Genomic DNA, 27,294 nt, shown 5'->3' with positions numbered 1-27,294 from the left:
AAAGCCACTGGGCCGGGCGCTGTCCGCGGTGCTGAAGGAGGCGCCCGTTGCCCGCCCCTCCCGCGCGCCCGCCCACCTCCCGGGGCCCCTCTCGCCGCCCCGGTCCCCACCCCGCCTCTGTCCCCTCCCCGGTGCTCGGGCGGGCAGCGTCGGGCGCGCCTCCCTCCCTGGCTGGGTTGGGCCGCTCTCGGGGCAGCCCCCGCCCTCGCCCCACTGAGACCCAGGGTGGCCGCGCCCGCTCCTCCCTAAGCTCCAGGCCCCGCTGAGGCGCTGGGATTCGCCGAGATTCGCAGCAAACGGGTCGTCCAGCCGCGGGGCAGGAGGCTGCTGACCCTACCCTTCTGGCGTGCAGCCTCTGGAAAGCAGTGCGCAGGCCGTGCCCCAGGGCAGCCCCTTGTCTGATCACCTCCAGCCCAGGGCTCACTGGGGCACTCTCCTGCAGGTGTTTTGCTGGTCCAGGAACTTTCCACTCTTAACCTCCTTGAACTCAACCTCCAACTTCTGGGAAGAGCTCAGCCCGCACCCCTCAGGCTGCCAGGAGGAGGGGCACCTGCAGCCCCGCCTAACAAAAGCACTGCTCAGACTGAAGACCTTGGGCATAGGCAGGGCCTGAAGGAATTGCCCAGCACACACCCAGGCTGGTGTCTGCTTCGTGCCTGCCGAGGGACTGAGTTCCTGCCAGCCTCTGCACAGCCTGGCCAGGGAGGTGCCAACAGGACTCCTCCAAAGCCACAGAGCAGACTGTTGGAGACCACTGCCCCGCCCCCACCGGCACAACAAAAGTGGGGGTTGGGCAGAAGAAAACAAGGGGTCAAGGGCACCCCACAGAGCACCACAAACTCAGCCTTAGCGGGACACTCAAACCCAGGAAGCAGAGGGGTGGCCGCTGACACAGGCTAGGTTCCTCTGAGGCGCCCTCAGGCTGGGCTGCCGCGCATGCACTTTGAAGTGTGTATTTACATGCATCTCAGCTGCCCTTTAATCTGTATAAAATCAAGGGTCTTGTCCTGTGACAGTCTCCCCCAGATCAGCTCCAGGGAGATGATCTATCACTGATTTCCATCTTTCACTTTCCATCTGACCCTTGGGCTGTCTCCTTCGACAGAAGAAATTGTAGGATTTCAGATGTCCAGTCCGTGAACAGAAAGAGGGTCCGTTCTGCACCCACCGCCTCTACCACAACTCCCATTGGTAGAGCTGGTTCACACTTCAAAAGAATCACCATTTTTTCAAATCTCAGATTTCTTTATTAAAATGTGCACCTCATAGTTTACTTAAATACAAAATGTTCGCTTTCCTTGCGGGTAAGAAATTTCACTGACATTTCCATGTCGATTTGCTTCTTTTTAATAAAAATCCTTCCATTGAAAATAAATAAGCATTTAAATTACTGAACTATATTATATTCATTAGTCTCAATACCTCTTAAAATACTTAAAACTTTAGAAAATAGACTCTAAACGTTGCCTAAAGGCGGCATCCAGCTCTGAACAGGCCACACGAGGTGTTTGGGCACGGCATTACAACCCGAGGCCACCTCCACGATGGCCCAGCCCCACCACTGACGCTCTGCTGAAAATCCTGCCCCTCAGCAGGACGCAAGCTTGTCCCCCAAAGAGTGGTGACCTCGAACTGCAATATGACGATGAAACCTGCAGCCAACACTGCCCTCCACAAGGGTTTCTGGAAAGGCTGAAGCTGGAGACGTTACGGTAAACCACACCACCACCCCAGGCCACCCCAGGCCACCCCAGCTGAATATATTCAACACTAGCCAAGAGGCAAAAGTTTAAAGGGTTCAAAGGCAAATACACTGAAACCCATGTGTAAACCTGCCTGGTTTTCAAACTGAAAGAGAAACACTCTGGTTTCTTCAACAACCCAGGCCAGCACTGGATGAAGCGATGAAGGCAAGGTCACGGCTGCTAAAGCACAGAGGGACTAAAAAGTGTGAAACCAGAAGCAACTCTCGAGTGAGAGACGTGAAGCAGGAGGCTGAGGCACCAGACACCTCTCCCACCACACACCTCTCCTACCACACACCTCTCCCACCAGGCACCTCTGCCACCAGCTGCAGGGCCCTGGGCAGCGTTCTCAGCACAGCCATTCTGTGACAGTTGTTTAAGGAATCAGCTGTTGACTTTTTTTCTTAAGCGGCAACAGTCACATCAGTATTACAGGGGTCTTATGAATACATCCATGTGATCAACTCGTTAGTAAACACAGGAGTACACAACATAAAGTAGGCAAAGCGGAAAAAATACTTACAACTGTCAAAGTCTCTCTCTCTCTCACACACACACGGGCACACAAATACATGAGTCTATTTTAGCCGAATCAAATTTTGCCTGTGAGACACACCAGCAGCCACAAAGAATCTCAATATAAATGTTCCCAGAAATAGTGTATTTGTTTAAATCTTCAGAAGCAATTGACCACTAAATGTTTTGGGTTTAAAAACAATGTTTAAGATTATGAAATGGTAAAGGAAATCATGACCAAAGCTTGGGAGATCAGGGCCTGTGTGGAAACCCTTCCCAAAATAGCTTCAGGCAAAGAAGCCTGGTGGTGCAGGCCCCTGCCACCTCCGCCTCTCCACGGGCCCAGAGTGAGATGCTTGAGTGTGTGGCAGGCGCCTCTGGTGCTGGGTGACGAGCAGACAACACAGGAGGCTTTAGAAGTCTCCCTGGGGCCTGTGCTCCCAAGGGCAGACCGCTCTCCTCCCCACCCCCCAACAGAGGGACCTCTGCTCTGAGCACTGCCCACTGATCCCAGAGCTGCCCTCCAGGGACCAGCGGCCAAATGGCCCCCATTTACCTGCCTCTCTCTTGTTACCAGATAGACAAAAGCGCTGCCTGAGGGTTAAATGAGCCGCCATCCTTCCAACCCCCAAGTCCACTGCCCAAGGCCTCGTGGGGTTATTTTCTGAAATGCAGCACAGCCACAGAATTCCGTGGCTCCTCCCCTGTTGAATTCCCCACATCTGGCGTGAAACACCGAGAGCCCTCAGGAGCCTGCCCTAGGGAAGCAGCCACAAGCACAGGATAGTCCCTGGAGCTCTGCCCTGTCCCCGCCCGACTAAAGGAAAACACTTGGCAGCCTGGGGCAGGGGGCACGGGGGAAGCAGAGGGGGGCGAGGGGAGTGGAGGGTGCAGGGGGGGTGAGAGGAGTGGAGGGTGCTGGGGGGGGAGCCAGGAGCTGCGGGGGGTACAGGCGAGGTTCTTCTCCAAATACAAAAAGAAGGCCTTGCAGGATGAGGCAGAGTCGAGGAAACGAGATGAAAGTGTGTGGGGAACACTATTTGGCCTGGACTCCCTACCCTCTTTTTTAGATCTAGAAGAGTAAAAATACCAAAGTCTTTTTGCTGTAGGACCTGCAAAAGGAGCATGAACAGACTTGAGAATTCCAGGAATGCAAACATCCCCACAAAATTACCCCGTGTTCTTCCCTTGTTAGAAGAGCGTTTGTAAAACCAGGACTTGGAAGCCAAAAGATGCCATCCGACGTGAAAGCAGGCCCACATGTTTATAAAATCCCTGATCATCAATGTTAAAGCTGCAGGGGGCACAGGGCAGGGCTGCCTCCAAGGGAGCTTCCGCCATGGCTGGCAGTGACCGGGCACTCACACGGCCGGGTGGTGGTGCTTGACCTTCCACCGCCTGGACCTCACCCGGAAGAAGAAGTACATCACCATGAGGAACAGGGACGAGGCCACGTACAGCACGACACAGAGACTCATGTCCAGGCTGGAGAAGTCAACCCCCAGGAAGGGTGCAGCGCCCCCCACCTCCTTGTGGGCCCCGGGCCCATCCAGATTCTGGAGTTTCATGTCCAAGCTGTGGTGCAAGCTGTCTGGAAGGGCAGGCCTGGGGCCCAGGGCACTGGGTGGACGGACGCTCTGGGCGTCTCGGTCTCCATGGGGCATCTCCGGGGGGGTGAGTCTTTTCTCCTCTTCCTCACCCCTGGCCAGGGTTCCTCCTTCACCGGAATCCGCCTGGTCTGCAGAATACGTGTCTAAGAGGTTGTCACGGTTGTAGTGCTGCTTCAGGAATGTGAGCACGTGGCCTTCATCCCAGCTGGCCAGGCCCTTAATTTCCTCATGGCAGGCTGGGCAGAGGTCCGGAGTGGGCCACTGAAGCTTTGGAAACCTGGGATCCTCACTCAGATGGCCTAGGAAGGAAAGGAAGCGGGAGAGCCCGAGGTAAGGGGGCTTTGTGGAGCCACGTGCAGCGTGAGGCAACCGGACTCCCACTCCCACCCACCACGGGCCTCCGCTGCCCCGGCCCAGGGTCCTGCCAGGCCTCCCTCCCTGCCCTTCCCACCACCCTTCCCTTGCAGTGCGGCCCAGGTAACATCCTGCTTCTGCAGGCCCCTGCGCACATGTTCCCCTCTGCCGGTTCCCATGCCTGCGAGTAAGGGGACGCTACACACTCAGCCTCCGCCACTTCCCAGACCGCACCTGTCCCAAACCACCCAGCACTCTGCTTCCAAAACGGAGCATGCAGCTCTCACCTCGAGGCCTTTGTCCACACAGTGCTGCCTGTGTGCCCCTCCCCTCACTGCTGCCCCTCTGCCCTTTCCTGACGGTGCACCTGAGGACCACTCCCACAGTGCTCCAACCACCTGGGCTCTATGGACAGTGGGCCTCAGGTGGACCTTCGGGAAAGGGCAGAGGGGCAGCAATGAATTTCCACTGCACTTCAGATACAGTGGCCCTTTCCAGACTACAAATCCCTTCAAGATCTCCAAAACTCGTTTCCAAAGTGACACCTGCTCACTCCCGGGCCCAACAGGCATCCGTCATGCAGAAGCCGTGGCAGACGGCGCCTCCCAACTCTCGGAGCCCCTGCGAGCCGACTTGCTGACACCCGGCCACCCTCAGAGAGCTTCCAGAAGTGAATGTAAACGCAACCACATTTGTCTGGGGGACTTCACACGTGCCTGAAATCAAGAGATGCCCTACTCGGGCCAGTCACTGACTGCCTATCCTGCTAACCGGTGCCAGGTGTTGCACACGAAGCCAGAGGGGACAAGCACAGACCAGCGGCGCTTGGTCAGAAGCGGCCAGAACCTCAAAGCACTGTCAAGTAAGGCGCAAGTCCTGGGCAGAAGACCCTGGGCAGATCTCCGAGGGGCCTCCCAGGAGCTTGGGTCTCGAAGCACAGGCTGGAGGTGGGACTGGGTGGGGTGGGAATCTCGGGAAGGACAGTCACACTGGGCTGTAAGGCCCCTTTCTGCTGCAGCCTCATGACTAGAGTGGTGGGGGCACATGCAGGCTGGGGCCACAGGTAACAGCAGGGGCTCCAGGTCCAGGCAGGCCTGGTGAGGGTCCTGGTCCTACTGCCTCAGCACCGATGGCTCAGGGAAAGCACACGGAGCTCTGTGGGCGGCGGCGATGCAGAGGCTGCCAGAGTGGAGAGGCAGAGGAGCTGCGCTGATCGAGGGAACAAATCCCACAGACACGCGGTGCCTTCGCCACATGACCCCGGCCCCAGCAGTCAGGCTCAGGCCAAAGAAAAACCAATTTCTTTAGTGCTTCAGCTGTAATATGTTTTTCTAATACAGTGGATTAAATAAAACCAGTAGTTTAGTGGCATTTTCTATTCATCTCTATTAAGATTTATTTCTCAGTGGAATTATTTTAAGCCTAATTTTAATCTGCCACTGATTTAGGAACAGTTTGAAGTACTTGACTCTGAGAAAACACATGTGCTCTATTTAATTATTTTTTTTTAACAAAACCACTTTGAGAGGTTTGGTTTACGTTTGGACAACAAATTCTCATACTACTAAAATTCCTCATCAAAAATTAATCACGTTCCAAGCTTTCCAGAGTCAAAAACATCCTCAGAGTCTAACGGGCACCAGTGGGCACTGACGGGGGCAGAAAGAGCCACACCCATTTCCACGAGGGTCCAAGAGCCCCCCGAGTGAGAGAACCATCTAGAAAGCCAGGGACAGAAGCAGCCTGGGAAAGGCTGCGGCTCTGACAGCTCCCAGCCACCCAAGTCCTGATCCCATCAGCACAGTGGGTGGCACGAGGCCGCAAAGCTTAGGGACAAGCCCCACCGCAGCCATGCCATCCGTGCTGTCCCAGGACCAGGGCCTCCCTCCGCCCGTGCTGAGCCCCCACGCCCAGGGGCTTCTCACCTGCCAGGCGGCCGTTCACCACATTATGCTTCTTCCAAAGCCAGAGGATGGCTTGGTCTGGGGTTTTCACCGAGTCCATGGATTCTTTAGCCATTTCCTCAAAGTGCTCACCACATTTCTTACACCCAAAGAAGGTGTGAATGTACCTCCTCATCGTCTGCAGCACAGCCTGGGGGTCGTCTTCAAAGCCTGCAGGGGAAGAAACACCGCTGACAACGGCAGATGCTGACGATGGCAGGTGCGTGGGGATCACCTGACCCCACGCCTGTCCAGAGAGCCTTGGGGGAAACTGCTCCTGACGTGTCGGGAAGCCACCTCGTCTCCCCGGGGCCTCAGGCTGTGGGCACAGACCAGGACTCAGCACCTGCCAAGATGCCCACCATGCCCACGGGTGCTGCAGTGTCTGGAGACACGATGACCATGGACAGCCCAGAGGATGGACGTGCCAGGATGAGCCACAGACTCGGCTGCCAGGGCCCCAAGGAGCCTTTCCAGGAGCTCCTCGCACCTCCCACCAGGCTTCCGGGCATCTGTGCCAGAATGCCCACAGTGCCAAGCAATGGTTCTTCCCCGGGATTTGCCAGCTGGGTGCAGTCTCTCTTGCCCTACAAGTAACTCCCAGAGGCTGGTGCCAAGGCAATGATGCTGCTCATTCTAAATCTGCGGCTGTCGTGTTTGAAAGCCCTGCAGGACACCAGCCCAAGTGGGGACACGGCCTTAGGAAGTGACTCTAGGCTGCTGCCAGCCACGGGCGTGAGGATGTGGAGCGGGTGGGCAGGCACAGGGACGGGTGTACCCACAAGCCAGAGTCTGTGCCACCAAACGTAAAAACAGCCGTGGACAGGCCGGGGTGCCTGCGCAGATGCTGTGAATGAACGCACGTCTCAGGAAAGCAAAGCCCTGCCCGCAGGCGGCAGGAAGTGGCCAGCACCGCACCCAAGGGGAACCCCTAAGAAAACCAAGGGGGCAGCACGGGGCAGGGCTCAGCAGTCCCCGCTCAGACGACCAACACGGGAGCTTGAACGCACAGACAGGAGACCCATGAGATTAAAACAGATTACATGTCAGCATTAAAGAAAGACATGCTTTCGCAAATGAATCCGTCTTCATGGACAGCAGGCCCTGGGGGAGCTTCCCGCACAAGCGAAGGCCTGACGCTTGTTGTGGCTCCCTGCAAAGCACAGCTGCATGCAGGCCCCGATCTCAGCGTCCTGGTCGATCCTTAATCCCGACACTTCTTGTTTATTTCACCCAGAGAAGGTGAGAGTAGAGCAGACCACCTCCTCCTCGGCCGTGAGTGTGTCCACAGGCAGCTGGGCGGTGTCTCAGGCCGGCCCCGTGACCTGGCCCGTCTGCCCTGCTCTCCTGCCGGGAGGGGTCCACGGACATCTGCCTTGCATCTCCACGTAATCCCCCTCCCTCTTCCCCACATCACCGCAAGCATGGGGCCACCCTAATCTTTAAAGTGGACAAGAACCATAAACCTCTACCTGTGGGGGGATTAGAGGCCTTCGCAGGCATTTTACTAGATGGGGCTTAAACATACACTAAAGAGAAGAAAAACCTTCCAAGACTTAATCCTGTGGTCGCCACTGACCCAATTCTCTTGGCAGGAGGCTACTCCTGGAGGCTGCTTCCAATATGCTGATGGGAGGAAGGAGCGCTGAGGGTCTTGTCAGCGGTATGCTTTGCCATCACGCTGCTCTTACAATTCCACTACACAAGGCCCGGTGCTAGCATAGTTTACAATCAAATACCCTGGTCATTCAACTTCTTCCCTCAGCCAACACTGTACCCACACTGCCTTCAAGGAGCCATTCCTCATGCCCACATGTGCCCGTGTGATGAGAGCAGATGGAAAGGAGGACGGCGTGTCGGCTCAGGCCTGCGTGTGCCCGTGTGATCAGGGCAGATGGAAAGGGGGATGGCATGTCAGCTCATCTCCTCACCAGAACTTTCCATGTGTAAACGTGAGGTTTCCTAACTCAGCCTCATGTTTCAGAAACAGTTATTTTATTTTATTTTTTTTGAGACAGTCTTGCTTTTGCCCAGGCTGGAATGCAGTGGCATGATCTCGGCTCACTGCAACCTCCAGTGCTGGGATTACAGGTGTGAACCTTGTGCATAGCCCAGAATCAGGTTTACATGGTCTGGCTGGGCGTTGGATCAGGCAGTGTGGATGCTCTGATTTCCATTTCTGTTTAGACAGCTCCTAACGTTTCTCCCTGAAAACATACTACTCTTTTTTTCTGTATCATTATAAAAAAGGATTTGAGGTTAAAACCCACCGTCTCCCCCAACCAGACCCTCAAGAAGCAGTAATCCAATGTCACCTTGAGGAGGGCCAAAACAGTAGATTTTCAGATGGCCACTACAGTGCCCCCATCCCAGGACACTCTCTGGCAATGTGACTTTGCTGCTTCTCCCATTAACAGGTGGAATCTATTTCTCCCACCACGAATTTAGGCTGGATCAACAAGATATGGCAGAAGTGATACTATGTGACTCCACACTGAGGCCTCTCAGGGGGTCCTGCCTGAACCTGGTGCTACTTGGTGGGGAAACCACATTCAGGAGTACGAGGCATTCCAAGGTCCCCTGGACTGACCAGCTGCCACCAGATGAAGGCAGACACGCAGGTGAGCCCAAGTAGCAACTCACAGAAGAACCGCCTGGCCGAGCCCAGTCTAAATTGCTGACCCACAGCATGATAAGCAAACACAGTGGTGGCTGCTTTAAGCCCCAGCATTTTAGGTTAGTTTGTTCTGTGGTAAAAAAATAACTGTAAAAGAATTTGAGAATTTTACTGGAAAGAGTATTGAACGGTGTGAGTCAAGACTCCACTTCAGCTTTAAAGTAAACATTAATGAACCTGAATCACTGCTTCAACTGAGAGGCACACACACAACAAAATTCAGAGGGAATAAAAAATCCAATACATACTCTAGTGTTCTGTAAAGGACAGAAAATTTCATTTTATCTATTTCCTAGTAATTGAAAATTATTAAATCCAACTTCAAAGTTTTATAGGTTTTAACCCCTTGTGGTGGGCAGCCTCCGTGACGGTCCCCAGAGATCATGCCACCTATACTCACCCCTCCTGTAATGTCCACCCCCTGCGAGTGGCCTGGGCCTGGTGACTGACTAATGAGCAGCATCTGACAGAGGTGACGGAGTGTCATCCTCGGATGGGCACCCTCTCACTGGCTCGCTGATGAGGCTTGCTGCTATGATATGAGCTGCCCCACGGAGAGGCCCTAAGCGTGGTCTGCAGTCAACAGCCAGCATGGAGCTCAGGGCCTTAGGGAAGCCATGTGCAAGGAGGTGTGCCCTGCTCTCTGCCCCGTGAGGGTGCTGGGAATCCACTCTCCCTAGGTGGGTCTCGGGTGACCCCCCAGGCCCCGCTGACACTCCGATTGCAGCCTGACCAATCCTGAGGAGGATCCAGATGAGGCCACGCCCGACCCTCAGAAACTGTGAGCTCACCACCATGGGAAGTTCTGGCTGCTAAATTTCGGGGTGATTTGTTATGTAACAGCTGATAATGAAAACACCTCTCCAAATAGATTTCACTTATTCTGTCTTTTTAAAGCAAAAAACAGGGAGTTTACACTGCAGGAAAATTCCCAGCCAGCATTCCCTTTCTTCTCCATGGTTTATTTCCTGCACGTTAGCCACGCACATCCTTGTGAGTTCTGACAAGGGGAACTCGTGCCCCCGCAGCCACAGCCCTGGGTAAGCTGCCTGTGGGCGGAGCCTGAAGTGCGGTTCCCCTGCCTTGGTGCCCTGGAGACATGCTGCCTCACATACAGTAGTACGCACCTTTGCACACACCGCCTGGGTTAACGTGTTAGGCAGTCCGTCAGCCCCTCCGGCCTGTACAGGGACAGCTTACCTGTGCCAACCAGGGCATCAGGGTGGGTTGAGGCTTCAACAGTCAAAGTGTGGAACAGTTTCCAGAGAGAACACGGGTAACCCCTCAACTCAGCTCGGCTTCCTTGACATCCAACCCACTTTATGTGATTAGTAAGGAATATTCCAGAAATCTGGGGAAAAAAAAAAACAACCCAAAGAATAAAATTGTTGAAATTAAAAACAGTCGACAGATACCTTCTTGACTGGGGGGGTGGTTAATGGGGGTGTGGTTTACTGAAGCTGTATCAACTGCACACACAAGATCTGTGCCTCCTACCGTACGCAAATTCAAATTCAATAAAATAAACGAGGAAATGGTCTCCTTTACTAAAGGAGCTCTCAGGCCACTCTGAAGAGAAGGGAGAGTTCTTCTGCACACTGATAAACCAGTAGTGTTAAGCATAAAAAGTATTTACCTTTTCTTTTAAATTAGAATTAGTTGTAAGGACAGTATTAAGAAAAAAGGCAACTAACAACATAAAAAAGCTCAACCATCAAATAATTCTCGGCCAGAAGAAACAAAGTGCGTTCACTTTGGAGAAGTAATGAGGTGGCCATCGGAGCGGGTGACTGCTGGCCTGGAGGGCTGTGAGCCCCAGGCAGATTCCGTTCGGTTTGGTTTTCTGTCTCATCAACCTTTCCCTCCCTAAGGACTCCTGAGCCCAGGACGCGCGCTCGAGGGAGATGTCATACGTCACAGTCACGTGAGAGGGTGCGCCCACGACCTCGAGCTCAGAGTGGAGTCAAGGTGGAAGACAGACTCAGGCAAGAAGCCCAGCACTGTCTGCTTCTCAGCTGCAGCCAGCGAATGACAAAGCTGGCAAAGTCACAGCACGATAAGTGCACCTTATAGGATTCCCAAAAGACCTGCTGTGTGCCACTGACCACGCTGGCCACGGGGCGTCGGACAAGCACATGGTGGGTTTACTGCCCGCGACTAAATGCTCTGGGGGCCACAGAGAAGCTGCTGATCTGGACTAAGGAGGGAACGGCAAGAGGGAGTGCCAGGACCTCTCAGGGTGCTGGTCCCCTGAGTGAAGACTGGCACCTGCTGGCAGCTGGTCTTGGGGAAAGCTCTGGCAGGACTGCCCACACTTACTGAATACATCATTTTTCGTTAGATTGGCTTACTACAAACTTAAAAAGCCCAAGTACTACATTGCTTGAGAAAACCCCATTTTGTCCAAAGGACAGGTGGTCACAGTGCACTTTTGGTGAGCTGTCCTCAAACTGAAGCCTCAGCATGACGCTGCCAAGGCAGACACGAGGCTGTAGCCATGACACTGTCATGGAGACAGTAAGTCACCGCTCCCCTTCCTCACAGCGGAGCCCGGGCCCTGAGCAGGGAGACGCACCAGCTAAGGGCGAGGGAAGGAGGGCGCAGCGTGGCTGGCAAGGGTTCTGGGGCTCACCCGCATCTTGTTGTTGACCAGGTCGAGCACGGCGTTGTAGGGGATCCTGTCCAGGGGAAGGCTGGCCAGCCACTCCTGCAGCATCTCCAACAGCTTCCTGACTGGCGGTCGTCCAGGGAACAGCTGCACGAGGAAGGAGCCACTGGAGAGCTAGAGACACAACCCGGGCCCGCCCCCACCACCGGGCACAACACCTCCGAGGACAAGTAACTCCATCTGCGGAGGGGCTGAACCTAGGACGGGGCCTCTCAGAACTCGCGTTTCTCTGATGGGAGGCAGGAAACCTGAGGGGCTGTGGGGCAGGCGTCCAGCCAGCGCCTCTCCCCAGGACAGCCTGTGCCCATGGCCATGCCTTTCTCCAGCCCATGCCTGCAGCTCACCCACCTGTGCCCACGGCCTCACTCCCTCCAGATGACAGGCAAGGTCACGGTGTGTGACTCATCATGGAACTGGCGGGGGCTTGCTGATTTATTTCTGCCTTCCTCACGAGTTGCTGCGCTGACCCCACCTGCCTGCCCGCTAGGCTTCCCCTCCGTCATCGCCGACTGTGTGAAGGGTGTGCGGCAGTGCACAGGCGCCAGCAGCCGGGGCTAACTGCCTGTGGCCTCGTGTGGGCCGTGAGGCTGGCTGACATCAACACAGCTTAGGGAGGCATCTCGCTGAGAAGATCCCAGGGCTCTGTCTTTTTAGGAGGAACTCTGATCAGCTGCTGCACCACAAACCGTGCAAAACGCAGGCTGCCGAAAGAGCTCCGAAAACCCGAGTTGAAATCTCACAAGTGGCAATGCCAGACCAGAAACGCTGGCCACCAAAAGAGCTCCTCAAACCCGAGCTGAAGCTCATGGTGGCGATGCCAGACCAGAAACGCTGGCATCTTTAGCTCAGTCCAATATATTACTCTCCCACGTAGGTGAAAAAGTACGATTAATTTACCAGTATCAAATTTATTTTGGACATCCAAGTAAATGTCAGAAAAATATTAAGAATAACTTACGGCCGGGCGCAGTGGCTCAGCCTGTAATCTCAGCACTTTGGGAGGCCGAGACGGGGGGATCACGAGGTCAGGAGATCGAAACCATCCTGGCTAAAATGGTGAAACCCCGTCTCTACTAAAAATACAAAAAAATTAGCCAGGTGTGGTGGTGGGCGCCTGTAGTCCCAGCTACTTGGGAGGCTGAGGCAGGAGAATGGCGTGAACCCGAGAGGTGGAGCTTGCAGTGAGCCGAGATTGCGCCACCGCACTCCAGCCTGGGCGACTGAGCAAGACTCTGTCTCAAAAAAAAAAAAAGAAGAAAAAAAAAAAGAATAACTTATTTATACCCTGGCCTAAGGAGTTACCTAGAGCACAAGTGTAAAAGCTCCAGGCCTAACTAGACTAAGGGGGAAGACAGAGAAGCAGGGAGAGGACAGCAGGTCTGCCTCGCGACAGCTGTGCGACTCCAGCGAATTAGCTGGCCGGCGGCCATCACCCCTAAGAGCCACACTGTCCTCCACTAATATGATGGACAGATTAGCAGGACACTTTCTTAAAGGAAACGAGGCCAGCTAGAGATTTCTGAACTCTGGATCGCACCGTGGGGTAAGAACCTGCCGAGGCGGGGTTCGTGCATCCATCTGAGGTGCCTCTGGTCCTTCAAGGTTTCCTGTACTTTTCACAAATCACATTGTAAGTAAACTCTATCCAAAGTGCTGACTATAAATTATTCTATCACTAGCATCTTATTTTTGGCAAGATAAATAGTTTAAGCCTAAGCCTCCTGGTCATTTAGACAGTAACAAGTAACTGAGCTCACGGAGTTACACCTGGCCACCTCCTTGGCTGGTCCTCTTCGGCCTGACCCTGGGCACAGCCAGGCCTGAGCTCTGTTGGGCTGCATCTCTGCCCGCTCCTGGCAACCCTCTCAGTGGTTTCAGACACCACATCTGTGCTTGTGATGGTGCTGAGTGTGAAGCCCCCAGGACCCCTCCCTGAACCTGGCTGGCAGAGCAGGTGCACACCCCACCTGGATCTGCACGGCCCCTGCCTTTCCCTCTCCCCGCGATCCCCTGTGCAGCGCTCCTCTGAGAGCCAGCTGAGGTGTGTGCCTCCGTTCCCTCCTCCGTCTCCTCTCTAGGAAGCCAGAGCTGGGCTTTTCCAACAGGTGCTTGGCTCATGGCCCCGCCCCTCTCCACATCCACCGCCCCAGCCCCACTGCTGGGAACAGCATGGGACGCAGGAGGCGCTCGGGAAATGGGTGGAATGAGTTGGGGCGCAGGCCTGAGCGGACAAAGCAAGGCGGAGAGCACCTCAGTGGAGGCGGCGGAGCCCCGCAGGGTCCGCTGGCCCCCAGGGCCCACTCTGTGCAGGGCCAAATTCCCACACGCAGCCCAGACCAGAACCGTCCCAAACCTTAGCCAAGACAGTCACAAAGTCCTTGAGTGTCTTCAGCTCTGCTCCAGCTAGGGACTTGTGGGCTGCCAGCTCCACCCGCAGGAGGTAGTGTAGCCCTGATTCCAGGTCCGCCGTGTACAGCTTGGACCTACGACGGGACATGACAGAGTCAGGGAATGCCCAACTTTTCCCTCCACAGCACCTCTCCCTGGCCTGGCTCCTCCCCACGGACTCCCGGGGCCCCCGGGAGGGCTCCTGAGCGGCCCTCCGCGGCTGGAGTGGGTTTCTGAGTGAGCCCGCCCAGCACGCACGCAGCCTTCGGTCTACCCACGCTGTCTCCAGGGGGCTTCAGTTCAAAATGAATACTTGCTTGTCAAATTCTCTCCAAACCACGACTTCTGAATTTTCTTCTTCGTTTGGCTTTTCAGGCAAGGAAAGCGATTTTTTCCTCACATCCGGCAATGACTTCAGGTAAGAGGAAAAGAAGGCCCGCAGAGGCTTCCCGCTGCAAGAAAGGAGAAGGCAAAGGTGAGAAGAGCCTCCTTTATAAAATCCTGAAGCAGGAGCCCCCGGCATTCAGGAAAGCTCTGGGCCACCCCATCCATCCTTCGGGCATGTACTGGGGACCAGGGGTCAGTGGGGACAGCCGACACCCCGCCTGGGCCCTGGCTGAGCTTCCACCTGCGGATAAGAGGAGACACCAAATCCATAGATTAATAACCAGTTCCACTTGTCACAAGCACTATGACTCATTTATGTTTGTGGGGAACTTAAGGCGTTTTGTAAAGCTGGGTTGAGCATCTGCCAAGATCAGCTTTATTCTGACTGCGATTTCCGACATGCCTAAGAGCCTTCACCGACGCGCCCACAAGCTGCCAGCCCTGAGTGGGGCATCTGGAAGTCGGGGCCTGAGGTGGACGTCAGCCCCTCCCTCACGTCAGGCCCCTGAGTTCCCTGCGTGCCCGCCCTGTGTGGACAGGGTGGAGCTGAGCCTCCTGTGTGCCCGCCCTGTGTGGGCAGGGTGGAGCTGAGCCCCGCATGCCCTCCCTGTGTGGACAGGGTGGAGCTGAGCCCCGCATGCCCGCCCTGTGTGGACAGGGTGGAGCTGAGCCCCCTGTGTGCCCGCCCTGTGTGGACAGGGTGGAGCTGAGCCCCGTGTGCCCGCCCTGTGTGGACAGGGTGGAGCTGAGCCCTGCGTGCCCGCCCTGTGCGGACAAGGTGGAGCTGAGCCCCCTGTGTGCCCTCCCTGTGTGGACAGGGTGGAGCTGAGCCCCTTGTGCCCACCCTGTGTGGACAGGGCAGAGTTGAGCCCCCTGCGTGCCTGCCCTGTGTGGACAGGGTGGAACTGAGCCCCCTGCGTGCCCGCCCCGTGTGGACAAGGTGGAGCCGCCTTCTGAGGACACCCTCAATGCCATTATCGAGCACTTCAGTGTGACGTGGAGCTTGTTTCCAAAGACAGAATGTAGCAGTGATATTTGCAAAAATATTAAAATATCTATAAAACTACTAACATTATTTGACACTAAGAAGTTGTCTATATGATACTTTTAACACTAAACAAACATCTGGCAGTGGTTCAGGCCGCTCTGCCAAGGGCAGTGCTGTGCCCCAGGCCTGGAATGGGCCACCTTGTCAGCACAGCGGGGTCCCCAAGCATTCAGAGCATCTCCTAACAAGCTCAGTAGCCTCTGTGGTTACCCTGAATTCCAGCTTTATCTTTTTCATTTTCACTTACCTATTTTTGAGACAGGATCTTGCTCTGTTGCCCAGGCTGGAGTGCAGTGGTGCAATCTCAGCTCACTGCAGCCTCAACCTCCTGGGCTCAAATGATCCTCCCACCTCAGCACCCTAAGTAGCTGTGGCCACAGGCACACTCCGCCATACCCAGCTGATGTTTTATTTTTCATAGTCTGGAGTCTCATTATCAACCTGGGCTGGTCTCAGACTCCTGGGCTCAAGTAATCCTCTCACCTCAGCTTCCCAAAGTGCTGGGATGACAGGTGTAAGCCACCACGCCTGGTCGCCTTTTCAAAAGGATAGAAAAATACCTAAGAAGCTGCGGTCTTCGGGGCTTCTGTAGGGCGCCCTCTATGCCCCAGTCGATCTTTGAAGAGGCTAAACTGGAAGCCCCAAGAGACAGGAAACATGTCCTATCTTCACTGCTGTGTCCCTGCACCTAGGAGCCTGGTGTGGTGAGTCACCAAGAGCCACAGAGTCAACCGTGGCTAAACCTGCACATGCCGGAGGTGCTGCGGCTTCAGGCCAGGGAAAGGGGCCGCCCAGTGTGGGGCAGGCCGGCCTCATGCTGTCCTTCTCCCCAGGGTGAGGAGGCCGGGTCCCCTCCAGCCTCAGGACGTTACTTAACTTTCTCAATCGTTTTTTGTTTTTTCTTTTCTTTTTCTTTTTTTGAGACAGGGTCTGGCTCTGTTGCCCAGGCTGGAGTGCAGTGGCATGATCTCAGCTCACTGCAGCCTTGACCTCTGAGGCTCAAGCGATCCTCCCACCTCAGCCTCCCGAGTAGCTGGGACTACAGGCACACACCACCAGGCCCGGCTAGTTTTTTATTTTTGGTATAGGCGGGGTCTCACTATATTGCCTGGGCTGGTCTTGAACTCCTAGACTCAAACGATGCACCTGTGCCCAGCCTCATTTTTCTCACTGTTCTTTTTCGAACCTTATTCAAGTTGTTTACTTTTTTGTTGGGTTTATCTGAGGGGCACAAGGGCACTCTGCGCAGAGGCAAAGGGCTTATCTGAGGGGCACACACTCCACGCAGAGGCAAAGGGCTTATCTGAGCGGCACACACTCCACGCAGAGGCAAAGGGCTTATCTGAGGGGCACACACTCCGCACAGAGGCAAAGGGCTTATCTGAGGGGCACACGGGCACTCCGCACAGAGGCAAAGGGCTTATCTGAGGGGCACACGAGCACTCCACGCAGAGGCAAAGGGCTTATCTGAGGGGCACACGAGCACTCCACGCAGAGGCAAATGGCTTGCCAAGGTTCTGCGGTTCTTAGAGAAGACAGCAGAACATGAGGGGCAGGGCCTGGCGCCCACCCCTACTTCTCATTCTGCAGAGGCAGGCACATGGGCTTGCCTGCCAGCCCCAGATACAGACCAAACGGCAGCCCAGAGTCCACCCAGAGCCGTGTTTGAGGAGCATCTGCTGCTCCCGAAGCACTGGCCCAGCAGCCCGTGTGCATGTGCGGGTTTAGCCACGGTTTCCTCTGCGGCTCTGGGTGAGTCACCACGCCAGGCCCCTCCTAGGTGCAGGGACACAGCAGTGAGAAAACAGAAATCCACAAAACACAGCACAGATCAGCAATACCCAAGGGCTGAGAGCCAGGGCCCAAATCTGCCCAGGGAAGTGGGGTGGAGAGGCCAGGGCTCCCCGGATCTCACACCAGACTTGCATGGTCTACTCGGAGCCTTTGCTCAGTCACTCCGCACAGCACGCGGTTCCCAGATCCCACAGGGCACTCACACGTTGATCAATCCGTGCGACCCATTTGGGTAGATGAGGTAACACGAAGGCACTGAGGAAACACCGAGCCTCTCCAGAAATGCTTTGTCCCCATCCAGCGCCCGGACCACCACGATGCTTTCATACGGGATCAGGTCTAAGATCACCTGGGGTGAGAACACAATGACACTTCCACAGGGGCTGGTAGCTTCTCAGAAAACATGACGTGCAGATACACAGCCTTGCAGGGAACCTTTCCCAAAAGGGCACGAAGTGTGGCCCCTGCAGGCAAGACCCTCACTCACATCCTCACGCACATCTGAATTCTTACCGCACTTTAAGGCAACTGATGGCACACACGCCATGCGCAGAAACCAGTGTTATTTGGCAATTTTACAGACCAATCAAAGAACACCCTTATCCATGAATTTGCACTTGACTTTCTAAAACCAGGGCGCCTCTAACAACACTGACACTGGTCAAGTGAGTCCTTGCACACAGCAGCCACGCCCCATGGCCTCACACTCCTGTCCCACCTGTGGAAGCTTCGTGGCCAGGGCAGCAGGCCTCGAGCTGCCGCTCCTCCCCAGCCACCCTGCTCCTGTCTGGTTCTGCTCAGGCTGAAGGGGCAGCAACAGGGTCTCGGTGGCAGAGAGAGCACAGGACTGGCATCTCAGCATTTCGGAAGAAACCCCGTGTGCGCCACCACATCGGGCGTACATCTTTCCTTATCTTAGAGAGCAACACAACCAGCTGCTCCTCAAACCAAGGGCCCTGGCTAAAGGGGTGAACTGGGCGCCCTGAGGGGCCGTGCCTCTCCTGAGCTGGGTGTGTCTGCGAAGAGCTGATCACTACTCTTGGGCCGCACTGGTGTCTGGGCCGTGCCGTGACTCTGTGTTAAAGAGCACTCCTCCTGCACGGGTGGAGCCTGGCTGCCCCGAACGCACCAGCATGCCAGGGAGGTAGGGGAGCGTGCAAAACGGGCCCACACCCACCTCTGCTCGGGGAACACCTGCCTCTGGTCTGCATGTGTAGAGGCCCCACCTGAGACAGCAAGGGCACGAGGGGCCTTGGGACAAGGGCGAGGGGTCTGGGAGAGCCACACACCACTAGTGGTTCCTCAGCCCTCCACGGAGAATCCTGGCCAACCATGGGAAGGCATCCTGGCGTCACCACCAAATCTGGAGGGGCAGTGCTGGGGTGCCAGGAGGGCAGCCAGGGCATGAAGCGAGATGGTCACGGCGTAGGTGTCTGCAGCTTCCTTCCCAAGTGTGCCTCCAAAAGTCCTCGTAGGGGCAAAGCTGTTTCCTCTATTCAACGCAAGGCCCCCCCAGTGGACAGAAAACAGTTGCCTATCAAGTTGCAAGGAGGAGGAGGAGAAGCACAGGGTGAGTGCTGGGCGAACGTGTGCGCAGTGAGGCCTTTCATCTCCGGAAAGACTGTTGGCAATAATGCCTCTCCCTGGGCTGCCCCTGCACCTGGTCCCTGGACCTTATTTAGACTTGGCCAAAAGCGAGGCTTCAGAACTGTACGTGTGAAATCAAAGTATGACAATGACAGAAATTATGTTTTATAGAATCTTGGATTTGGCAAAATGTTGAGCATTCAGAATATAGCAATGTACCATCCTGGCTAACATGGTGAAACCCCGTCTCTACTAAAAAATACAAAAAACTAGCTGGGTGTGGTGGCGGGCGCCTGTAGTCCCAGCTACTCGAGAGGCTGAGGCAGGAGAATGGCGTAAACCCGGGAGGCGGAGCTTGCAGTGAGCTGCGATCCGGCCACTGCACTCCAGCCCGGGCGACAGAGCGAGACTCAGTCTCAAAAAAAAAAAGAATATAGCAATGAAAAAATCTCAGCAATACCACACGCAAAATACAGAATGACCTCGAGGTGAGCTGAGCCTGTCATAAAATGAGCTCTTCTGCAAAACCCTCTCAGTTTCAAACCTGGGGTTAGGCCACCTTCTGAACCACCCCCCACTGCCAAGCTCGTTCCTCCTAACAGTCTTCTCCAGACACCAGTGACTTTGCTGAGAAACGTTAACTACACTTCTGATAATGAACAAGACCTAAAGCCACAGACAGGACACGAGACGCCGACGCGGTGACTGGCACTCACGAATCTCACCACAGATGCACCGCCAACCCCAATCACACCACGTGTGACACCTGGAGCCCACACAGAGGCCATACCTCTCGTCCAAGGTAGGAGCTGTTGCTTTCAAAGACAATAGCCACGTAATGGCTGCCACGGTGGTCAAGGAGGGAAAGAACATCACTGGGCCTTTCAAGAGAAAAAAAGAGGCTTTTAGTGCTGTCAACAGCAGCGAGTTGCCCACCACATTCCAGTGGCCACATCACTTAATAGAAACCTATTACATTCCTTGCACAGCTCAGCGTGAGTCTAACAGCCACCTTCTTCACGGAGCTACTCACTGAATGGGGTCCAGGGGCGGGCAGGCAGGCGGCCGCCTTCCTTCCGTGTGGTTCTGCAGGAAGTCAATCATGGTCTGTCTGACTGTTCGCAGCTCTCGGTCGGGTCCTGTCGGAAGCACACCAGGGTCAGAGGTGTGTGCAGCTGTCTTCGAGGGGCAGGCGCACACCCAGGGACAGCAGCCCCGTCCCAGCCCGGGGCCCAAAGACAGCAGGGTGCAGGTGGCAGCAATGTGTGCAATCCCAGCAGGTGTGCCCAATGCCACCCACAGGCGTGGTATGGACAGCATGGGATTCACACAACTGGAGACCACATGGCAATGAGACACGCATGGGTGGGCCACATGGACAGGCAACAGAGGCAGATGGCAAGACACGGCGTGGCGAGGAGCAGGCCAGGCAGCTCCACTGGGTCACTCACAGGCAGAGCCCCCGCAGGGCGTGGCAAGGAGCAGGCCAGGCAATTCCACCAGGCCACTTACAGGCCAGAGCCCCCCCAGGGCGCAGCCCGGAAGAGCAGGGCCAGGCAAATATCCACCAGGCCACTTACAGGCCCCAGAGCCCCCCCAGGGCGCGCGAGGAGCCAGGCCCAGGCAATTCCACCAGGCCCCACTTACAGGCAGAGACCTCCAGGCCGTGGCAAAGGAGCAGGCCAGGCAATTCCACCAGGGCCGCTTACAGCCCAGAGCACCCCCAGGTGCGCCTACGGGGTCCCATCACACTGGGTGGATGCTCGCCTGGGTGAGGTCATTGCAAAAAATTCATTTGGGGTGGGCGTACATGTGCATCTTGTACATCTCCAAATATTTTTATAATAACAAATTTACTCTGAAAAAGTTTTTTATTACCGTATTTGGCCAAGCCAAGGCCCAAATCACAAAATGAAAATTCTCTTGAAGCTATTAACGGGGTCTGAACTCTTGAGGGCAAAGCATGGCAGGAAGGTCAGCAGAGGCAAAGGGCTGGCCCGGGCCTTGGGGGAGGCCTCCCCCGGCCTCCGGGACCGCGTGTCTTAGCAGGTTTATGGGGGGGAATCTCAGGGGGACTAAAATACAATGCTTATGGTCCGATTACCTTTAAAATTGTTCTCCAGTTTGCTAAACTCCTTGTAAATGCCTTTAAAAATACTAAGAGGAAAAACACAGAACAAGTAAAGAGGCAGCCTCGCGTGCGGCCGTCTGCCTATGTGTTAAGCAACCAAACAACCGCTCACCTTCGGCGAGGCAGCTTTACTTTCAATTTCCTTCGGGAAAGCTTTTCATAAATGGATGATAAACCACGACGCTTCCAGTGTCTTGTGCCATATTCTAGTGTTCCTGTCAGGATTTACGGAGTGAGCCCTAAGGGGGTTAGCTTCCAATCAGCATTCCCATCATTGACATCTTCTGACCCAACAGGGGCTAGAAGCAAAGACAGTTCAACTTGGCTGGAATCATTGGAAAGACACGGGCTCTCCGGGACTTGGTAGTGAGCGTGTGTCCTAATGGTGAGCTGCCCTAACGTTAGCTGCTAAACAACACAGAGATCGTGCAGTGAGGATGGAGACACACGCAGTATCTCTGAGTGGGATGCAAGCGGTTCTTAGGTTTAAAATTAAAAACTTTCTTCATCAAAGGCGCACATCATAAGACAGTGACGCAGACGAAGGTTACAGGGGATGGCGGAGATCGAGGTCGGGCGTAAGAAAAAGCCCACCGCGCCAGCCAAGGAGGCGAAAGTTGTGAGACGACAGCGCACACTTCACTGTGACACCCCAGCCCAAGAAGGGGCCAGATGTGGCTGGCCACCGCAGCCACCAGGGCAAATGCAAATGAAGCTGCTGGTGCTTACCACATACATGCCCACCAGCCTACACACACAAAAACACACGGGGGAGCCATATGAAACTGACCTGCGCGCTGGCACCAAGCCCAGGTCTGTATAGTAGAGACACAGACCTAAGGTTCAGACGGCCACGGCATTCTCTCCCAGCCTCAGCTAACTTCCCGTGCCACGGATGAACACAGCCATGCTAGATTCCCAGGACCACAAAGGCCTGGAAGCCCCCCCACATTGACCCGGCAACGGGGGATTCTGGGGGTTCTACAGGAGTGACGATACAGATCTGGAGAATCCATATAACAAAATGAAGCATCGTAGTGGATAACTGAGCAACGTACCCAATTAAGTAACGGAAAGAAGAAGGGCCCGAAAGTATTACACACAGCCACCCCAGTGTGACCTGTGTCTGAAAGCTAAGGAACAAAAACAGGAAGCCATACCTGAACGAATAATACAACAACAGCAAGAGAAGACAGAGACAGAGACAAAAGCAAGTGGCGACAGAACGCAGCCGCCCCGAGGAAGCCCTGAGGGAGCCGGGAGCCTGACCGAACCCAAAGATGAGCCGAGCCCAGCGTAGCCCGCACCTGATTATATATAGTAGGGCAGCAGACCACAGGTGCCCTGCCAGCACAAGTGAACAGGGCACGCACCCAACATAAGCAAAAGGCAACCATAGAGAACCGTGACACCACACACACAGCGCACAGGCACCAGGGCTGACAAGACGGGGCAGCAAGCTTCCTGGGAAGGTGGGGCGAAGGCCCGGCCTACTTTCTGGAGATGTCCGCATGCTCAAGGCGATGCAGCGAGGCAGACCCGGCACTGGCGTGTACACACGATGCTATGCCACGGGCCTGCCAAGCAGGTCACAGGCTACCTCTGCCGCGCCCCTAGTGGGAGCAACGGGCACAGCCTTGTCTTCTCCGGGGCTGACCCTGGCTCAGGAAGGTGGAGGTCCTGTGGGTGTGTGTGCGTATGAGTGTGCACGTGTGTGTGCATGGGTGAGCGTGTGTGTGTTCCACCAAGGGGAGCCCCGTGGTACACGGACCACATGTGTGGCTTCAGGTTGGGGTGCCAGCCCTTGTGCTCCTGGTGTCCTTATGCCCTCTGGCCATGCAGGCTGCAGGGGGTCTTTTCACGCATCCCCTCCATGTGACCGGGGCTGTGTGAGCATGGACAGTCCCACAGACACTGCTGCAGCACAACAGGGTAGAACAAGAGCTGCCCCCAGCAAACATCAGTTCCTACAATTCCTATGAAGTTTTAAGGAGAGAGCCAGAGAGGCCGAAACACAGGCACTATGATGTGGCGAATTTCAACATACAAGAAACCCCGTGATACTCACCCGGAAGGTGAGGTAGAAGGTGAATTTCAACAGACAAGCAGCCCGTGATACTCACCCGGAAGGTAGGGTAGAAGTGGATGTCATAGTCATGGCACACAGCCTGGTTCTTCTCTTCCATGCAGTCCAGAGCTGCCACGCGGATGGCGCTGGCCCAGTCTGAAAAGCAGGAGCATGACCCTCAATGTGGTGAGCAATGAACTCTCAGGAAGCCCAGGACCCAGCAGTCCCCACTCCAGGCTGCAGACACCTAAGAGACCAGCCCACCTACCCCCTCTATGTCATCAGCTAGGCCCTCACCACACAGAGCGTCTATGTGGAGCTAGGAAAGAGAACTTCCACCAACAGCATGATGCCTCTCCTACCACAGATGGTCACAGAACAAACGGATTTGTGCTGAACTTGCACATCATGCAGCAGGGATGGGGCTGCGGTCCCCTAATTAAACGACACCCTGATGGATGAAAGCGCTGGTTACAGAAGCGGCTGTCGGCGGCCAGCACTTCATCAGGACAGCAAGCACGTATGTGCAGATTAATCGGACATGGTCCAGGCTGTTGGGCAAAAACTTTCCCACGTTCTCACTCCAGTGAGCAGGTACTGGCAGCACCTGAGCAGGCTCTTTCAGGGCCAGGACGCGCGCACAGACACATGTGAGGTGGTTTCCAACACCACCCCAGACGCTGCCCACAAACCCTGGAACACCTGTGCCATTTTGGGGAGGCTAAAAGGAGCCATATTTTTTGTTCCTATCTCTTAAGTTTTACTTTAATTTTTTGTTCCTAACTCTAAAGTTTTACTATGGAAAATTTCTAACATGAAAATAAAATAGAGATAAAAATTTAACAAATCCCACACATCCTACCTCTTGGATCAATAATTACCAGTTCAGGGTGAATCCTGTTTTGCCAAAGCCTCCACCCACTTCCAGAACTGTCCCAAAGCAAATCTCAGACAGCACGTCATTTCCACACGAAATCTACCAGGCTTTGCCTCTGAAAGATGAAGGGTCTCCACTGGGCATGGCAGCTCACGCCTGGAATCCCAGCACTTTGGGAGGCCAAGGAGGTAAGGTTTAAGCTCGGGAGTGTGAGACCCGCCTGGGCAACACGGTAAAACCCTGTCTCTTAAAAAAAACACACAAAAAATTACCTGGGCATTGGTGGCACACACCTGTGGTCTCAGTTACTCGAGAGGCTGAGGTGGGAGGACCGTTTGAGCCCAGAAGGCAGAGGCTACAGAGAGCCAGTGACACACGGAGGCTCGTCTTAAAAAACAACAACAACAAAAAGTCCCTATTTGTTCATTTGTTTAAAGTTTGTTTGAATCGAGACCCCAGCCAGGCTTGTTGGTTGCCCTCATGGGTCCTGGCACTTTCCTTCTTGGGGTTTGACCGACAGCACCCTGGACTCCTGGCTCTTCTGTAACAGGGTACTCAGATCTAGACGCCTGTCTAATTTGTTTGGTGAGATGACTTTGTAGGTAGTGGGGCATGCTTCCCACCCAGAGGCAAGCGACACCTCTCTCCTGAGTGATCACGACCTAAATGCATTAATGCACTAGGGCTGCAGCGAAATGGTGACGTGTCATCTCTCACCGTTTGTTCATGATGAGCTGGGACAATTCTGTGAAGAGAGACCTGCCCTCACTGTAACCCAGAGGAACGACTCACACGAGGAAGCGGAGTGCCCGGCTCGTGCTTCAGTCACCAGTATCAAAGTCATGGTTTCTGAAGCTGACCAGTGAGGTTTTCTTTTTAAAAGATTTGTGTTCTTTCTCTGGGATGTAGAAATTGCACTGCCAACAATTCACAAACATTTCCCGGCTCCTCACCCCGTAGGGGCCCTTCCAGGCCCTGAGACTTTGAGGGGACAGCCTAAAGGGGCACCAATGGGTCAAGGGATTGGCGTTGGCTATCATGGAGCCTGGAGGCCTCGGCAGTCAGCAGTGTGGCAGGGCACGCCGCGCCATGGGAGAGGCAGGTGCAGAGGCAAGACCCAGGCGCCCAGCAAATGGATCTGCCTGGAGGAACGGAGCAAGCCACATGGGACAGTGCCATGGCACAGCCTTGCGACCAGGTATGTCTGCCTGTCACTGAGACACTGATAAGGTTCTTTGTAGACTTGTATTCTGATTCTGACCACTTGTCTAAATCAATGATTCGACTATAAATCATGTCAAAAGAGTAAGAAGTCTTCTCTGAGAACAAGCTATGATCTCAAACTTCAGAGGTCCTGTTAAAAGCATGCCTGGAAGAGACGGAACGTATCACCAGACACTACAAATATGAAGGCTTGTGTGTGTTAGCGGTTCAGATTGCTATTTTTCTTTTTTTGTGAGACGGAATCTCGCTCTGTCGCCCAGGCTGGAGTGCAGTGGCTGGATCTCGGCTCACTGCAAGCTCCGCCTCCCGGGTTTACGCCATTCTCCTGCCTCAGCCTCCCGAGTAGCTGGGACTACAGGCGCCCGCCACCTCGCCCGGCTAGTTTTCTTTTTTTTTTTTTTTTTTTTTTTTTAGTAGAGACGGGGTTTCACCGTGTTAGCCAGGATGGTCTCGATCTCCTGACCTCGTGATCCGCCCGTCTTGGCCTCCCAGAGTGCTGGGATTACAGGCTTGAGCCACCGCGCCCGGCCCAGATTGCTATTTTTCTACGTAATATACCACAGCTTTGTTTCAGATACTGGTCTTTTCTCTGTAATTTAAAACCAACAACAACAACAACAAAGAAACCTCTTTCAGAAACAATGACCACATACCATTCCTGCTCACGCCGGCTAAGCGAAACCAATTCATATTTCGAGGCCACTTTCAGTGGATGAGGGAAAAGCCACGCCAGCTCCCTGCCTCCCCGGCCACACCTTCCTCAAGCCTCAGACCACATGGAACTGAGGCAGAGGGTTCACGCTCTCATCCAGTCAGCGCAGCAGACGGCAGGGGACACGGAAACAGAGGGTGCTCCCAGCAGCCCCGCCGTGGGCTGCTCACCGGTGGAGCCCTCCACAGCCTCGGCCCCTCGGCCCGTGCATCCTGGCAAAGTGTCTCCTTTCTGTAGCCTTTCATCTGGCTCACAATTCCACATGGTTTCATTCTGTTTATTGGGAATTTCTAGGACACATTTTTATTCCACACTTTTTTTTTTTTTTAAAAGCACCTTTGTGCCCAGATACTATGCAGCCATAAAAAAGGATGAGTTTGTGTCCTTTGTAGGGACATGGATGCAGCTGGAAGGCATCATTCTCAGCAAACGATCGCAAGAACAGAAAACCAAACACTGCATGTTCTCACTCATAAGTGGGAACTGAACAATGAGAGCACTTGGAAGGGGATCATTACACACCGGGTCCTACTGTGGGGTGGGGGAAGAGGGGAGGGATAGCATTAGGAGAGATACCTAATGTAAATGACGAGTTAATGGGTGCAGCACACCAACATGGCACATGTATACATATGTAACAAACCTGCACGTTGTGCACATGTACCCTAGAACTTAAAGTCTAATAATAAAAAATAAAAATAAAAAATAAAAAATAAAAAAATAAAGCACCTTTGTGCCCAGAAATAACATGTAAGAAAACAAAAAGTTGCTCTGACAGCCCAAACTGCACACACAACAGAATCACGGCCGTGTGACACGATCAAGCTGGCCTAGAAACAGCAAAAACATAAGACGGGAAGAAGAAAACGTTTCAAGATGTTTGCCAGGATTTGGTTTTCACGGTGGGATCTGGCCCCATCTGTGGTTTCTCAGATTTGTCCTCAGTGCACGTTACTTACAAAAACACACACAGCACGTCCCCGCTGCCCCAGGCACTCGCTGGCCGCATCACACCCTTTCCTCTGCTGGCCACCTCTCCTGCAATTTTCCTAGTTTCTGTCTTCCCATGGATCTTGGTACAAGGTGGCAACACAGCGCCCTGCACAGCAGCCATGGAACTCTCCCAGCACCTCAGGCGAAGGCTGCTTGGACAGTCTGGGCCCAGGCCAGGTGGTGCTGCCTTTTTTTGTTGTTGTTTGAGACGGAGTCTCACTCTGTTGCCCGGGCTGGAGTGCAGTGGCGCGATCTCGGCTCACTGCAAGCTCTGCCTCCCGGGTTCATGCCATTCTCCTGCCTCAGCCTCCCGAGTAGCTGGGACTACAGGCGCCCGCCACCACCCCCGGCTAATTTTTTGTATTTTTAGTAGAGACGGGGTTTCACCGTGTTAGCCAGGATGGTCTCTATCTCCTGACCTCGTGATCCGCCCGTCTCGGCCTCCCAAAGTGCTGGGATTACAGGCGTGAGTCACCGCACCTGGCCAATGCTGCTCTTTTTAAATAACCCTCCCGGCCGGGCGCGGTGGCTCACGCCTGTAATCCCAGCACTTTGGGAGGCCGAGGCAGGTG

General features: G+C 54.6%; 2 protein-coding genes across 2 annotated transcripts in view; both read right to left on the bottom strand.

The window, feature by feature from the left end:
• Nucleotides 1-1,224: 1,224 nt before the first annotated feature.
• On the bottom strand, nucleotides 1,225-20,212 carry LOC108542920 (sulfhydryl oxidase 2-like). Its single transcript, XM_017893195.1, has 9 exons — nucleotides 19,751-20,212; nucleotides 19,508-19,598; nucleotides 17,334-17,479; nucleotides 14,219-14,353; nucleotides 13,867-13,996; nucleotides 11,478-11,600; nucleotides 10,046-10,196; nucleotides 6,151-6,339; nucleotides 1,225-4,170 (listed from the first exon to the last, which is right to left on the bottom strand). Exons 1-9 carry the CDS (start codon nucleotides 20,035-20,037, stop codon nucleotides 3,623-3,625), a joined length of 1,800 nt encoding a protein of 599 aa, XP_017748684.1. The 5' UTR covers nucleotides 20,038-20,212; the 3' UTR covers nucleotides 1,225-3,622.
• Nucleotides 20,213-22,629: 2,417 nt separating this feature from the next.
• The window catches only part of LOC108542846 (sulfhydryl oxidase 2-like), a 24,519-nt gene continuing 19,854 nt past the window's right edge, over nucleotides 22,630-27,294 (bottom strand). Inside the window, exon 3 of the mRNA XM_017893002.1 lies at nucleotides 22,630-23,072. Within this exon, the coding sequence (XP_017748491.1) occupies nucleotides 22,870-23,072 (203 nt within the window). The 3' untranslated portion in view covers nucleotides 22,630-22,869. The remainder of the gene's footprint in view (nucleotides 23,073-27,294) is intronic.

This window comes from Rhinopithecus bieti, unplaced genomic scaffold, assembly GCF_001698545.2.
Source record: "Rhinopithecus bieti isolate Rb0 unplaced genomic scaffold, ASM169854v2 scaffold_23276, whole genome shotgun sequence".
Taxonomy (NCBI): Eukaryota; Metazoa; Chordata; class Mammalia; order Primates; family Cercopithecidae; genus Rhinopithecus; species Rhinopithecus bieti.
Note: the sequence above shows the minus strand (reverse complement) of the source record. Positions and strands in the feature narration are given on the sequence as shown.